The sequence below is a fragment of the Taudactylus pleione genome, unplaced genomic scaffold (genome assembly GCF_031769625.1).
Source record: "Taudactylus pleione unplaced genomic scaffold, aTauple2 ptg000145l, whole genome shotgun sequence".
NCBI classification, from domain to species: domain Eukaryota; kingdom Metazoa; phylum Chordata; class Amphibia; order Anura; family Myobatrachidae; genus Taudactylus; species Taudactylus pleione.
Window position 1 is genome coordinate 5504111 of NW_028284547.1, and position 17280 is coordinate 5521390.

The 17280-nt window shown below is 44.7% G+C and overlaps 1 protein-coding gene across 1 annotated transcript in view; it reads right to left on the minus strand.

Annotated features, from left to right (window-relative positions):
* Window positions 1-17280, minus strand: part of LOC148522652 (uncharacterized) — a 281599-nt gene that overhangs the window by 190382 nt on the left and 73937 nt on the right. The window contains exon 7 of the mRNA XM_088473978.1: window positions 13564-13566. Within this exon, the coding sequence (XP_088330104.1) occupies window positions 13564-13566 (3 nt within the window). The remainder of the gene's footprint in view (window positions 1-13563; window positions 13567-17280) is intronic.

Here is a 17280-nt window from a genome sequence, read left to right on the forward strand (position 1 = left end):
ATACCCCTTCACCACAATGCATTTATACCACCAGCAAGACACCCAGATGTACAGCGATACATGCGTTACATAGATTTCCCCCCAACATGACTGTGCACAAACTCAGTGAGGGGAAGTAAGACACAGCCTACGCAATAGGAAATTGAAATCCATGAGAAAGGATACTTAGAACAAGCATTATACACAATTAAAAGTAATAGTTGTTTTAAAAAACGTAAACAGTAATTGACAAAGGTTTTAATGTATGTTTATCTGGCAGTAATCTATATGTATAAGAAAGGTATCTCTATTAGAATGCAATTGCATAATGTTGAATAATCCTGCGAGCAAGTGGTAGTCTGTCTCCCCCAAATGCTGCTAAAGAAATTGACTATAAGAAGCGGCTAGCAGAAAGAGAGGGGGGGAGTGACTAAGTCACGTCAACAGCCAAGCTGTTGATATAAGATAAGAAATTATTAAAAGTTTTTGTGGCTGTGCACATCATATTTAATACGTGAATGCACGACCACAGATAAGGAAGGTATGTCACTTTTTGCATTCTTTTAAATATAGCACAGATAATGCAGATTTAAGACTGGAATGCAGAATAAGGAAAAGGTTTTAATTATAGAAAATGTAAAGTACGTACAGGATTAATGTTTTATTAAAGAATGGTCGACCAAAGAGAAGTAAAAGTTTATAAAGTTAATGATCAAGGTTTAGACATTTTTGAGGTTTAGACATTTTTGAGCAGAAAGAAATTTATTTAGGATATACTGTACAGACGATAGCTATGGTTTTGTTTAGCTGTGTGCTGCTAAAGGATGCTTCAGATGATCGCAAAGTCACGTTATTAGTTAAAGCTTAGAAGCTCATTGTATTTTTTTAGGACTATTTGAATTGATAATCTGAGATATAGAGATAACAGCTACATCTGACAATATCAGAAAGCAAGAGATTGCAACGAGAGCTAATGGCAGCGTCAGAGAAAGCTCTAGCTGATATGACAGCAATAAGCACGGGCACACCAGAACCACCACCAGATGAAGTGCCTCCAATATGTCCTACCCAAGACCAATGTGTTGTTGATGAAGCAGGAGACTTGGAAGGAACTCAAGAGCAACACAGACCCTGTACATTGTCCGGTATGCAAGATATAGTGGCTTTGTTCGCGCCAGACCCCCATAACAAGAATAACCAAATGATATAGGCGACAAACGACAGAGAAACTACAATTGAAACAGCAAAGAAAAAAGGGAATCTCGCTCCAGCAGCACCTAACATCGAACAAAACCTAAAGCAATACCATGACCAGTCTACACAAACACCTGAAGATGATGTCCTCATGACAGATCCGCAACGTGAAAAGAAGTGTAAGACTCGATTATTGAAACTATGTGGACAATCATATCCAATAGAACCAGAAGCAGGAACATTGGAAGTTCCCTCTGTACTTCAAGTAGTGGAGAGTATAGAAGACAGAGAGCGAGATAAAAATAACAGACAGAGAGGAAAGACTGCAGCACAGAAAATAATAGTGCATGTGGTACAAGACAAGACAAGATGCAGAGATCCTACTGAAAACACCAAGAGAAGGATTCCTTTTGATGCAAATAAAATGAAGGAATGGGGGCTATGTTTTTTCTGCAGAAAAAGAGGTCACATGAAAAGTGATTGTGACAAATACAAAAAATGGCAGGAAGAACAGAGAAGAACCCAAGCATAGGATGTAGGCACTCCTTTGTACCTCCCACTTTATACTGCTGACCACAATTCATCAAGACAAGCATGAAGCAAAAAGAAATGAAGCAATGACTTTACCTATTGGAAAGCAGTGTGAATGTTTAATGAAGAGCGGAGCAAAGTGAACTAGCCTATGATGAAGAGGAGGTACCAAACAATCTATTATCTAATAAAGTTTAACAGTGACTGGACTTGAAGAAAGTGAAGCGAACTTACAAGAATGTGAGCCTGTACTAATGAAGATAGGATCTGAGCAACTACAGGTACCAATTAAGTTTTTGATTTCACCTAAATGTCCAAGTCAACCTACTGGGAGCAGAAGTAATATTCAAGTTAAGAAGTATGTATTAAGTACACTCCGGACAGAGTAATACTAACTTCAGGTTTTAAAAAAAGAAACAGGATGAACAGTTGACTGCAGCTGTATATTATTCTCAGCAGAGACCCCCACAAGCTACAGTATTACTGGAATGAAAGTCCGAAGTAAGATATGCTACAAAAGAAAAGACAATGTTGGGCTTCTAGCAGTACAGCTTGTCCAAACTTACCCTAAAGCCAAATACTCTCCCAGTATCAATAAGACAGTATCCATTGACCTGAAGAAAATGCATCATGTAAATTAAGTAAAGTTGAAAAATCAGAAGTATTTCAAGACCTTATACAGTAATTGGTCAAGAACGAACCAAGCACCTGTCCACTGTAAGTTTAGCCAGGTATGAAGTAGCTTTGTTAAGCACATCTCATGTAACCATCTTAAGATGCACAAGTTTTCAATCCAGTGACTCACCTTCCTATCAATGATTCATAAGAGGGGAAATGAGCCTGTGAAATGATCCCTCAAACAGGAAAAAGTACAGATGAAGTTGAATCATGGGATAAGGAAGAAGGTACTGAGATTACAGATGAAGACAGATCATGTAATAAGGAGGAAGAAATTGTCAGAAGTTGTCAGTAAAGGTAGTAAAGAAAATATACATACTTTTTTCCCTCATCATGATTGTTTAGCTCTTATGTAAGTTAAAGTCAGGGCTCTTCATCATGTAATGGACACTCCTTTACAGAATCCTGAATGTAGATGGCTCCAGATACTATGTTAATGGGAGCATATACACAGGATATACAGACACTTCAAACTAGGGGTGAGCGGGTTAGGTTTTACTCGGATTTACTCAGATCTTTTTATTGGCTGTCGCCTATCATGTGTTTTGGATAGCCAATAAAATAAATCTGAATTTGCGGTAAAGTGGCGATAAGAACCGAGTAAATCCGAGTAAAACCGAGACTGCACATCCCTACTTCAAACACAGACATCTTAACTTATACAGCACTACCTCCATAGTGCTCAGCACAAGAAGAAGAATTGTGTTTACTCAAGGAAGCTTGAATCTTGGCAGAAGGACAAACAGCCAAACCTCTACAGAAATTCCAGGTATGAGATCCACAAAGTTGTCCCTACCTGAAGAAACCAGAAATTATATCAAGCATGCAACTTTGATTAATCAGCTATTCATTGCCCTTGAACTAACATCAGAAAGAAGCAATTGTAAAGATACAGGCCCCTACCAAGAAACAGACACCAGAAATAAAGATCATTGCTTATGCATGTACAGCAGTAAAGAATGCAGTATTGCAAGACCCAGTATTACAATGTCTACCAACAGTTTTGTTCTCTATTAGAACCAACTCTGTAAAGACACATAAGCTTTGATACAGTACCTAAGACAGGGTGTTACTTCCCTCAGCAGTTACAGCTTAACTATGAAGATTTAACTGCTTATGTAAAAGCAATGTGTAAAGCTTTAACTAACCTCCATTGTCAAGTATTCTCTTCCATTCCAGATCCAGACTCTGATGACAGTACTCATTCATTGAGTCCAGGGGACTGGATGTATTTCAAAAGACATGTGAGAAGGGCACTTGAACCTCGATACGAAGGCCCATTTCAGGTGTTGCAGACTACACCTACTGCAGTAAAGCTGGAAGGAAGAGACACTTGGGTTCACAGCATCGCACCATAAGAAGTGAACAATGGAGATAGAGTGATCAAGCAACTTACTACATAACTAAAGAAGATGAGCAGAAGCGCTCTTGCTTGAGTGAAATAAGTGAAGATCAAGAATTCTGAATTAACCCTCAACACAAGAAGGTATAGTCCTCCTGCATTATACTCAGTGTTTGCTCCAGGTACCAATCTTGGGGGCCACGTCCTGTTCACTTGGTGCAGCAAAGCCCATATCCTGCTTGGAGGGGTCACTGGTGAATACCATCAGGTGGACTAGACTCCGCACCCCAGGAGAGGTCTCATTAACACCTGGGAGTTACATATGAGGGGGGCCTATACTCTAATCCCCGATGTCCAGATACCTGATTCCTCGATCTTTCCTCCTGGCATGATTGACCTTCAAGCAACAGTAAGAATAGTTCCTATGATAAACACCAATGATACATGCTGAATGATATTTTTCTCTATCTATATGTGGTCCTTAGGATAACATGTGGATAACATAGGCACTATAAGGTCATATGCTGGTTATTGTAGGTAACTGATATGCAGGAAACAAAAGTCATAAAGGCCAAAGAAAGATGAGGAACAACAAGAACATCAAAAGGCTCCAGAAGGAGTTACTAAAGAAACATGGACATTTCTACTGACAGATAGATCATTTGATAATAAGAGGGAAATATTAGCATGGAATGCTTAGATTATTAAATGCTCTATCTATGTGTATGTCGCTTTAAGAGTGATTTTAAGAGTTACATAAGTTTGAAGTTTCAGAAAAACATGTTGTTCACTATACAGTCTTGAATAGAGAAGATAAAATACTTGGACAGTCTGATGATAACAAGATAGAAGATGTTGACGAAGATGGCAGGCGAGGAACACAACAAGAATATGCATCATAATGTCATATGTTTGTCTTATCTATATGTCCAGTCAGTATTGGGGGGCACAAACAAGTTGTTTGTGCACATGCATAAAGCTGACTCATGGTGACTAACCTTTTCAGACCCCTATAAATAAAGCCAGCACTCGTACTGTTCCCCAGAGCGGTCTATGCAGTGTTATGATGTGTGAATATTTTCTCCTGTTCCATCAATCTCAGAACCAGCCCTGATTGCCAAAATATAGGGAACAAACAAAGTAGGGGTCACTTTACTTTACTCAACCAACACTGGGCTCTGATCTGGTTCTGGTTCTGTATATACAGTGGGAAAATTTGCATAGGGTTCCCCTATATTTTCCAGAACCACCACCAGACTTTTTCTAGTGGAGGGCTGATGCCACAGCCAGGGGAGCCCTTTCACTAGGTCCCCCAGCCAAAGCATCAAACCTGATCACCAATCAGCCCAGGCTGGGAATCCCTAGGGAATTGGGGACCTCCTGGCCCAATAAAAGGGTCCCCCTCTCCAGGGCACCCAAGGCCTGGGCTGATAGCATGGGGCTATCCCCGGCACCCCTAGGCAGTGGGTGATGGGTTGATTGTGTGAAATGACCCCCGCAAAAGCAGAACCAGCCCCAGGCTGTTAAGTGCCCATGCTAGTTGTGCTTAAATACAGGGGACAAATAACATAGGACTCCCCTGTACATAATCACAACTAGCAACAGGCTAGTCAGAACCAACCTTGGTTGCCAAAATATGGGGGACAAACAATGTAGGGGTCCCCCATACTTTGCGCAACCATCACTGAGCTCTGATTTGGAACTGGTCCTGGAAATACAGGGGATAAAAATTAGTAAAGTCCCCCTGTATTATCCAAAACCAGCACTGGACTTTTAATAGCAGGGAGCTAATGCCACAGCCAGGGGAGCTCTTTGACTTGGCCCCCCAGCCAAAGCACTAACCGTGACCACTAGTCAGTCCATGCTAGGGATCCCTGGGGAGCTGGGGACCCCCCAGTAAAATGGTCCCCCTCTCCAGGCTGCCATCTTTCACTTAAAGCTGCAGACAAGAACAATATTAAAAAAATGTGTCTCTGTTTTATTTCAATATTTCTTTTGTAGGAATAGTAAAGCTACCAGCAATCCCTTAATCCTTTGCTTGCTTGTATTTGTGGTTTTCCAAATACAAGTATGTGGGGAGGCTTACTGGGACTTTAATATGCACCACACTACACTATTAACTCAGCACCCAATGCCCAGGTGTGCCAGGGATCGCCCCAGGCTATCAGCCTGGGCCTGGGGTCCCCTGAAGAGAAGTAACACTTTATTGGGGGGCCCCCAGCTCCCCATGGATCCCAGCCTGGGCTGACTAGCTGGGGACCCTGGTGAAAGGGCTCCCCTGGCTCTGGCATCAGCTCCCACTAGAAATGGTCCAGTGCTGGTTCTGGTAAATACATTGGTACCCTATGCTTTTTTTATCTTGTAATTCCAGAACCAGGACCAACTCAGAGCCCAGTGCTGGTTGCACTGAATATGGTCATTTATTCCCTGTATTCTGGCAATCAGGACTGGTTTGGATTAGCCTGTTGTTCTTAATACAGGTGACACCAATGTAATTTGTCCTCCTTATTTTGCACAACCAGTTCTGGGTCACTAGAAGTCCAGTACTGGTTGCTCAGTTGGGGCAAGGGGCATGCCGTTTTTTTTTTACAAATTAAAATCTTTTTACACACATATGCATGCTTGAAGCCTGCATCTGCAACAGATGCCAGATGCCTCCCCTGGGTCCTACTGCCCACTACCTTGGCCACTAATGGCCACCACCACCACCTGCTTTCTCCCGCAAGTGTTAGCAGATGCTATTACCCACTACCTTCTCCTGGGTCCTGGCATCACAAATGCCAGCTTCCTTCCCTCTGGTCCTGGCCCCTGCTACCACCTGCAGAGGACATACTACTTGGTGCACCCAAGTGAAGCCACATTGAGTACACCTGCTAAAGGTTCCTACTGAGGCTTTGCAAGGAATTTAAACTTTCTATCTCTGTAATGGCAGATTTGTGAGGTAATAGTTTAATAACTGTAACTTTCTCAATTACTTGAACCCAAAAAGGCCCTATTCTGGAACAATAGCTACCTTATAAATCAAACCCCAAGTCTTAATTCACCCCCTAACCTAAGTTATATGTTCCCATAAATCCCCCATAGAGAACAGCAGAAAAGTGGTCCTAACTGAGAGTCAGAAAAAATGACAGTTGATAATTTTGATTACTCCCAAATCCTAATTTTTTATGTTTTTGCCCTGAAATTTAGCAAGCAGCACCTTGCCAAATTTTGACAATTCTATCTGCCAATGCCAAACTTCAGCTTGGTACCTTCTATAGCTTTTGAGGTGCAGCCCTTTAATATCGTGACCCCCTCCAGAATTTTCTATGTAGATTTTCATTGTTTTGGTTCAGTAATAATATAAGGGCACAACTTATAATACATATATTATAAGGGCACAGTCGTGCCCTTATATTAAGGCTGCATCTAAAAAATGGATTTCTCCATAGAGAATTCTAAAGGGGGGTCAGGGTGTTTAAGGAGCTACACCTCAAAAGTTATAGGAGGTACGGATCTGAAATTTGGCCAGGCTGGGTAGAACTGTCGCATGGTGCTGCATGCCAAATGTCAGGGTAAAAACATAAAAAATGAGGATTTGGGAGTAATCTAAAGCTCCAACTGTCACTTTTTTCTGACAGTCTCATTTATGAATCCTTGTATGCTATAATCTATGGGGGATTTTTTTGAATGCAAAAATCAGGGTAGGGGTGGAATTTAGACTTGGGGTTTGTTTTATTAGGTAGCTATTGTGCCCGGGTATGTGTTTTTGGGGTTCAGGTAAATTAAAAAATTACAGTTTTAAAGCTATTACCTCAAGAATGTGCCATTATAAAAATAGAACTTCTCAACTTGTTGCGCAGCCATAGTAGGTGACTCCAGCAGGTGTAGTCATAGTGGCTTCACTTGGGTGTAGCAAGATGGTCATCATTTGTGGGTGGTAGCAGCACTGGTAAAAAAACAATGGTAGTGGTGGCAGGGACATCAGCAGTGGCAGGTCTCAGATGTTGTAGGCAGCGTGGATCCTGGCCCGCTGCCAACACCTGAACAGGTGCAAGTCCTGCAGCTGCCTGGTGCACAGATGATGACGTTGTGAGCCGTGATTGGCTCATGGCTGCCATCTTTGATTTTCCTGAAGAGGACCACAGAAGCCCTGGCATCTTCGCCCCCCAGGTGAAGATGCCAGAATCCCTGGTGTGTGGGTACCCACCAGGCGAAGAAGCCAAATCCCTGGTGGGTTGGCATCTGCCAGGCAAAAATGCTGGAAGTCCAAGTGGGTGGCAGCCATGAAAAAGAGTTGACATGCTGCTGCCCACTAGGTGAAGATGTTGAAGCCCTGGTGGGTTGTCACCCACCAGATGAAGACTCCAAAGCCTTAGCAGGTTGGTGGCCACCAGCTGAAAATGTGTGAAGCTCTGCTGGGTTGGCACCCAACAGGCGAAGATACCATAAGTCCTAGTGGGTGGCAGCAATGAAAAAGAGCTGACACAGGCTGTCGCCCACTAGGTAAAGATGCCAAAGCCCTAGCAGGTTGGTACCCACCAGGCAAAGACACTGAAGCCCTAGCAGGTTGGCACCCACCAGGCAAAGATGCCATAAGTCCTAGTTGCAGGAGCCATGAAAAAGAGCTGACACAGGCTGTCGCCCACTAGGTAAAGATGCCAAAGCCCTAGCAGGTTGGTTCCCACCAGGCAAAGATGCTGAAGCCCTAGATGGTTGGCACCCACCAGGCAAAGACGCCATAAGTCCTAGTGGCAGGAGCCATGAAAAAGAGCTGACAGGCTGATGCCCACTAGGTGATGATGTTGAAGTTCTGGCGGTATGGCGCCCACCAGGTAAAGATGCCAAAGCACTGGCAGATTGGCATCCACCAGGCGAAAATGTCAAAAGTACTAGTGGGAGGCAGCCATGAAAAAGAGCTGACACAGGCTGCAGACACTAGGTGAAGACATCGAGCCCTGGCAGGTTGAGTCCAACCAGGCAAAGATGCTGAAGCACTGGCGGGTTGGTGCCCGCCTGGTGAAGACGCCATAAGTCCTTGTGGGTGGCAGCTATGAAACTCTATGAAAAAGAGCTGACACAGGATGTCGACTACTAGGTGGAGACGTCGAAGCGCTGGCGGGTTGGTGCCCTCCAGGCAAAGACAACAGAAGTCCTAGTGGGAGGCATCACCGAAAAAAAGCTATCACAGGCTGCTGCCCACTTGGTGAAGACAACGAAGCCCTTGCAGGTTGGGACCCACCAGGCAAAGACATCGTAAGTCCTAGTGGGAGCCAGCCACGAAAAAGAACTGACACAGGCTGCCACCCATTAGGTGAAGACATCGAAGCCCTCACAGGTTGGTGCCTGCCAGGCGAAGATGCTGAAGCTTTAGTGGGTTTGTGTCAGCCTGGTGAAGAAGCCAAAGCCCTGGCGGGTTGGCGCCCACCCTGTGAAGATGCCATTAGTCCTAGTGGGTGGCAGCCATGAAAAAGAGCAGACACAGGCTGCCGTCCACTAGGCGAAGACGTCAAAGACCTGGCGGGTTGGTGGCCGCCAGGTGAATATGCCGAAGCCCTGGTGAGTTGGAATCCACCAGGCAATAATGCCGAAGCCCTGGTAGGTTGGTGCCCACCAGGCGAAGAGGCCTAAGCCCTGGGGTGGTGGTGGCCACATAAAAGAGCTTAAAGGCCGCTGTCCCCCAGGTGAATACCTGTAAAATAAAATATTGCATATTAAAGAGCCAAAGCCCTGGCAGGTTGGCATCTGCCAGACAAAAATGCCAGAAGTCCTAGTTGAGGTAGCCATGAAAAAGAGCTGACAGAGACTGCCACCCAGTAGATGAAGACATCAAAGCCCTGGTGGATTGGTGCCCACCAGGTATAGATGCCGAATACCTGGCAGATTGGCGCCTACCAGGTGAAGACACCATAAGTCCTAGTGGGCAGGAGCCATGAAAAAGAGCTGACACAGGCTGTTACCCACTAGGTGAAGATGTTAAAGCTCTGGCGATTCGGCGCCCGCCAGGTGAAGACGCCAAAGCTCTAGTGGGTTGGCATCCACCAGGCGAAAAAGCCGGAAGTCCTAGTGGGAGGCAGCCATGAAAAAGAGCTTACACAGGTTGACGCCCACTAGGTGAAGACATCAAACCCTGGTGGGTTGGCTCCTGCCAGGTGAAGATGCCAAAGCCCTGGCGGGTTGGAGCCATTCAGACAGAAACACCAGAAGTCCTAGTGGGAGGCATCACTGAAAAAGAGCTATCACAGGCTGATGCCCACTAGGCGAAGAGACTGAAGCTCTGGCAGGTTGGTGCCCAAATGGGGAAGACGCCGGAAGTCCTAGTGGGAGGCAGCCACAAAAGAAAGCTGACACAGGCTGCCACTCACTAGGTGAAGACATCGAAGCCCTGGCAGGTTGGTGCCTGCCAGGCGAAGATGCTGAAGCCCTAACTGGTTTGTGCCCGGAAGGCAAAGAGGCCAAATCCCTGGTGGGTTGGCACCCTCCGTGCGAAGATGCCATAAGACCTATTGGGTGGCAGTTTTGAAAAAGAGCTAACACAGGCTGCCGCCCTCTAGGTGAAGACTTCAAAGCCCTGGCAGGTTGGCTCCCACCAGGCAAAGACGCAACAGCCCTAGCAGGTTTGTGCCTCCCAGGTAAAGACGCTGAAGTCCTCGCAGGTTGGCACCCTCCAGGCGAAGACACTAGAAATCCTAGTGGGAGGCAGCCATGAAAAAGAGCTATCACAGGATGTCGCCCACTAGGTGAAGACATCAAAGCCCTGGGGGGTTGGTGCCCATCATGTGAAGACACCAGAAGTTCAAGTGGGAGGCAGCACCGAAAAAGAGCTATCATAGGCTGCCACCCAATAGGTGAAGACACCAAAGCCCTGGCAGGTTGGCAACCACCAAGCAAAGATGCCGGAAGTCCTAGTAGGCGGCTGCCATGAAAAATAGCTGAAACTGGTTGCCGCCCACAAGGTGAAGACATCAAAGACCTGGCGGTAGGTGCCCGCCAGGTGAATACGCCGAAGATCTGGTGGGTTGGCATCCACCAGGCGAAGATGCCAAAGCCCTGGCAAGTTGGTGCCTGCCGGGCAAAGTCCCTGAAGCCCTGGTAGGTTGGCGCCCACTAGGTGAAGAGGCCTAAGCCCTGTGGTGGTGGAGCCAAATAAAAGAGCTTAAAGGCTGCCGTCCCCCAGGTGAAGACCTGTAAAATAAAATATTGCAATATTAAAGTGTGTTGTGTTGTTTTATATATTTTTTACAGGTGCATTACAGGTGGCTGTGGGCCCTAAAGCCCAGCATGCTGGTACTTGTGGTTTTTCAAGTTCCAGTATGCAGGGAGGCATGCTGGGACCTGTAGTTCACCTGCAGAAGAAAATATTCTTTAAAATGCACCACATCACACAATCAACCTGGCACCCACCACCCAGGGGTGCTGGGGATAGCCTCGGGCTATCAGCCTAGGCCTGGGGTGCACTGAGGATGGGGACCCATTTATTGGATGGGTCAATAGCTCCTCATGGATTCCCAGCCTGGAATGACTAGTGGTCAGGACTGATTCTGTGGCTGGGGGGCCCAGTGAAAGGGCTCCCCAGGCTGTGGCATCAGCCCCCCATCAGAAATAGTCCACTGCTGGTCCTGGAGAATACACTGGGACCCTACAAATTTTTTCCCCTGTATTTCCAGAACCAGGACCGGATCACAGCCTCGTGCTGGTTGCACAACTTTCGGGGGACCCCTACATCATTTGTCCCCCATTTTTTAACAACCAGGGCTGGTTCTGACTAGCCCGGTGTTGGTTGTGCTTAAATATGGGGCACCCCTAAGTCATTTGTCCCCTGCATTTAAGCACAACCAAGACTGGCTGCCTGAGTTTAATTAAAAAAAATGGCGTGGCTCCACCCCCCAAGTACTGGTTGTGCTAAATACAGGGGACAAACAACGTGGTGGTCCCCTGTATTAAGCACAACCAGCACCAGGCTTTTCAGAACCTGTCCTAGTTGCCAAAATATGGGGGACAAATAACGTAGGGGTCCCCCGTATTTAGTGGAACCAGCACAGGGCTCTGAGCCAGTCCTGGTTTTTGAAATACAGGGGGAAAAATGCATAGGGCTCCCCCTGTATTTCCCAGAACCAGCACTGGACTCCTTCTAGTGGGGGGGTGATAGCACAGCCAGGGGAGCCCTTTCACCAGGCCCCCAGCTGCAGCATCACCCTTGACTACTAGTCAGCCCAGGCTGGGGAGCCCTGGAGAGTTGGGAATCCTATAATGGAATCCCCCTCCACAGGGCACCCCACGCCCAGGTTGATAGCCCGGGGCTATCCCCGGCACCCCTGGGTGGTGGGTGCCAGGTTGATTATGTATATTGTGGTGCATTTAAAAATATAAATATTGGCTTTTGCTGTGGAACTACAGTTCCCAGCAATCCTCCCCTGCATGCTGGTACTTAGAGAACCACAAGTATTAGCATGCGGGGCATTACGGGCTTGCTGGCACTTTTAGTTCCACAGCAAAAGCAATATTAAAAAAAACACTCAACACACAGTAGAAATGTATAATTTTACTAAAACATACATGAACACACACATGTACTCACACATGCATACACACTATCTCACATACTCAGCTAGTATCCCTGAAGCCAATCTCTCCTCTTCTCCAGTAGATTATCCAATGGGGTACCTGTAAAAAAAAAATTTCATACTCACCTCCTCCTATGCATGTATCAGGTCCTCTGCACACAATCCAGGGTCTTGGAAAAAAAAAACGGAGATATCCATTCCCACGAACTTTAGTAGTGTTCTACAAGAACACTACTAACTGAATTCCAGCATTTTAGTCCAGAAATCCGGTGCGGAGTGATCACTGGCTGAGAGAAGCGAGCCTTCTGCCGCTCAGCCAATGAGCAGTTCTCACCTGTGAATTCAATGGTGAGTACTGAGCGTGCCCTTTTCAAAAATGGCGCCCCAACGCAATTTTTGAAAATTCAAAGATGGCCGCTTCGAGACAATCATGGCTCGCAATGTCATCACCCCGGCCCCTCGGCTGGCTTAAATAGAGCCATCATGCCCCGTCCATTTAGTTCATTAGCTGGGGAGCTGGAGAGAAGACCAGCTGAAGACATAAGATGCTGGGAATCCCTGGCTGGGGAGTGGCCGCGCAAAAGAGCTTAATGGCCGCCGCGCTCCAGGTGAAGATGCAGTAGAAGCCCGGGATGGGCGATGGCCATGTAAAAGAGCTTAAAGGCCATTGCCCTCCAGGTGATGGTTTGGCATACTAAATACTTTTAAAAATGGTGTCTGTTTATTTTAATATTTCTTTTGCAGGGGTACTATAGGTGCCAGCAGGCCCTTAATGCCCTGCCTGCTGCTACTTGTGGTTCACCAAGTACCAGAATGCGGGGTAGACTTGCTGGGACATGTAGTACTACTGCAAAAGACAATATTTATATTTTATTCTTCACCACACTATACACAATCAAGCCAGCACAAACCCCACAGGGGTGCCGGGGATAGCCCTGGGCTATTAGCCTGGGCCTGGGGTGCCCTGAGGAGGGATACCCCTTTATTGGGGGGCCCAACTCCCCAGGGATCCCTGGTCTGGGCTGACTAGCGGTCAGGGGTGATGCTGAAGCTGGGGGGCCCAGTGAAAGGGCTCCCCTGGCTGTGGCATCACCCCCACCCTGTGATGGAGTGCATGCTGGTTCTGGGAAATACAGGGGGAGCTCTTTGCATTTTTCCCCCTGTAATTCCAGAACCAGGACCGGCTCAGAGACCTGTGCTTGTTGCAATGCTGCTGCCGCTACACTACATGCCTACAACCGTCTCGCTCTCTGCACCTCCCAAACCAACCTCCTGTGTGGCTGTCCCCTCTTCCACCTGCTTTAGAGTACCATTTTGTTGCCCTTTCCCCTGCAGGTGGCCCGGTTTGCTCATCCAAACCCTGCTAGTTAATACATTTTAAAAAAGCTATGAAATTCCATAGACAAAAAAATTTACGGTTTCATATGTCCCATTATGGCTGCTTAGACATGATCTGAAAATTCACAAAACCTATTGATTTTCTGCCACTCAAACTAAAATAAGCAATGAAATTCTGATCATTAAGCCTGATGCGTTAATAGACGTGTTCCTTGCGCAATACAGATATTGTATGCTGCAGATTCAGCAGTCTCACAGAATAAGATTGCTGTCACTCACAAAATGGTGGAGCTGCTAATTCACAGAATTGTGTGCTCATTGGAATACACACATGCAGTATATGCAACTGAGGTGAAAGCAGAAAATAGAGCTGTGCAGATGGGATAAAAGTGGTGTGGATGGGGGGCGGAGACACAGCAGCATGGATAGGTGAGACACAAATGTGTGTAGAAGAGGGAGGGTTAAGCAGTACAGAGGGGGGGTTGACAAAGCAATGCAGATGGGTGGAACATAGTGGTGTGGATGGGGGAAATAGAGTTGCATGGTTTGAGAGGATAGCAGTGTGGATGGGGATAGAGAGTGGCATGGACATGGTAAGACAGAGCAGTGCAGATGGGTGCACAGATTGGTGCGGATAATGGAATACAGACTAGCACAGATAAGAGAACACACAACAGTAGGGATTGGGGAAGACAGATTAGTGAATATGGGTAGGAAGACAGAGTAGTGCAGGTGGGGGGAGGAGACAGAGTTGCACAGTTGGGGAGACAGAGGGCTGCAAATGGATTAAGAAAGAATGCCATAGAGGAAAGTAAGACAGCTGTTTGGCTTAGGGGAAGGCAGTGGTGCAGAAGGAAACAAAGTGACACGGATGCAGGGTGGTGCATATGGAGAAAGAAAGATTGGTGCGAATGATAGAATGCAGATTACCATAGTGCAGAGACCACAAAGCACTAGGGATTGGGGAAGACAGATTGATGTGGATGGGGAGGAAGACATAGTGGTGCGGGTGCTGGGGGGAGACAGAGTTGCATGGTTGGGGACCAGAGTAGTGCAGATGGAGGAAGAAAGAGTGCCACAGATGAGAGAAAGACAGCAACATGGCTGTGGAGAAGTCACGGATGCAGGGTGCTGCGGCTGGGGAAAAACATTAGTGCGGATGAGGGAACACAGACTATCACAGTTGGGAGACCACACAGCAGTAGGGATTTGGGAATATATAGCAGCATGGAGGCATATAGGGGAAGAAAGTGTACATGCATAGACAGAGTATGATATTTTTAAAAATAAGGGAGCTGAAGGTGTATTCTAAATGAGATAAATGTATGCAGTGAGAAGGATGTTGGAAGCCAGTAAGATTGTTTTGGTGATCAAATGGGAAGATTGTGGGCACTGAGTGGGATGTGGGAGCCACATAACTGCTCAAACCTCAGTTGCATAGACTGCATGTGTGTGTTCCAATGAGCACACAATTCTGTGAATTAGCAGGTCCCCCATTTTGTGAGTGACAGCAATCTCATTCTGTGAGAGTGCTGAATCTGCCATCAGCCACAGGGTGTGATGGCATACCATATATGTATAGCACAAGGAACACGTCTATTAAGGCGTCAGCCTTAATGATTGTAATTTCATTGCTTTTGAAGTTTGAGTGGCAGAAAATCATTAGGTTTTGTGAATTTTCAGATCATGTCTAAGCTGCTTCAATGGGACATATGAAACCTTAAGGTTTATTGTCTATGGAATATATATATATATATATATATATATATATAGCGTTCTGTGTCCTGAATCGTTGGTGTGGTATCATGTAAAATGATTACATAAACGTATCAGTCATTTGACAAGTCTCCTGAGTGCTGCCGTTTGCTTCCAATTGTTATCTATATATCTATATCTCTATGTACATATATAAATATATATATATATATATATATATATATATATACACTGTTTCCTCCAGTGTGTGTGTGTGTGTGCATATGTACGTGTATATATATATATATATATATATATATACACATATATATATATATATACATATATACTGGAGGAAACAAGACACCTTATTTATAGTTTTATCTTACACTGTTACCCATAGAAGGAATTACAGTCCTGAGAGGAGCTGGTGAAACTTTTAAATGGATAGAAAGCTCTTTCTTCTACTAGTCCCAGTACCTGTATGAGCAGGACTGCTGTATATTACAGAGATCAGTTACAACTTCGGAAGCACAATCAACACTTGCAACAGTTCCATTGATTATGTTAATCAATTCCTTATACCTATTTGTCCCTTTCTTTACTATTTTTATGTTCTATTATTTTGCTAATATTTGTCAATATGGATAATCTTACTTTTATAAAGAAATGTATAAAGTTATGTTTTAAACCAGTGCAATATTCCAGGAAAATTGCTCTTCTCTCTCTTGTTTGCTGTGTTGTACAGTATTAGGTGTCACTAGTAGCAGCGCCTTATGCCATGATAGTGGCAAATTACATTTCAAAAAGATAAATAATCATTTCAGGCAATTTTGTGGGTTTTCCCCATACATATTATTTATTACACTGTGGCAGCAGATCAACTACAGATGTTTCTATTTACCTGTCTTCAACAAGATTGATTTATATAAAACACTTGTCACAATCAGAAAATAAAAATGTCCTCACATGTAAACATATAGAAGTGATACAAGTTCTAGAGAATTTGGGGAAAAGTTTATACAATTCATTCAATTCTTATATGAATCCCCTAGTACATTTATTCTAATTAATGGTAATAAGAGCAAAAAAGTAACAATGAATATTGGCACACATCAGGGATGCCCACTCTCTCCAATTTTGTTCAATCTAGTGTTGGACTCTATGTTATGTTATTTGCAGAACTGGTCAGTCCTGAAGGGCATTGTGGCTGGATAAAGTGAGATTAAAATAATCACCTTTGCAGATGACATGTTACTGTATATACCAAATCTAAGACTTTCCCAAATACTATTGTTGCATACATTGTCATAATTTGGTAGAACATCAGGATTTTCAATAAAATTAGACAAATCAGTGGCAATGTATCTTAAGATGGGCTTTAGAAACCCAACATGAGCAGGGGACCTAACTATAAGGTGAACCTCCAAATGTATAACTAATTTAGGGGTAAAAATTCTGAAGGACCTAGGTTTATTTTATAACATGAATTTAAAGCCTGTTATAAAGAAAATGTGAAAATGAACTTCAAGGATGGAAAAATCTCCCTATTTCTTTTATGGGGCAAGTTGACCTTATCATAAAGGTATCCTTCCAGCATGTATTGTACCCAATACAGTTACTCCGAGTGATAATAAACAGAAGTGACACAGATAAGATCAATAGCTTATTTGGTAGATTTACAAGGGAAGGTAAAAAAGGAAGAATCAGCATACAGAAATTACAGCAACCTATGATAAAGGGAGGAATGAATCTTCCAAATTTGGAATGGTATAGCCTCTCAGTGCAGCTGTGCTCCATTAAAGACTGGCTGCATGATAGAGATAAATATGTCCATTCCTCCTTGGAGGGCTCATTCCTTTCAAATATGTAGTTGTCAACATTTCTTCATGCTAAAAAATAAAAGGTAGACCGGGATAATCTAAAAAATCCTTTATTAATGTCCACTATAAGAACATGGTATTTGTTGAGAAGTAGAAT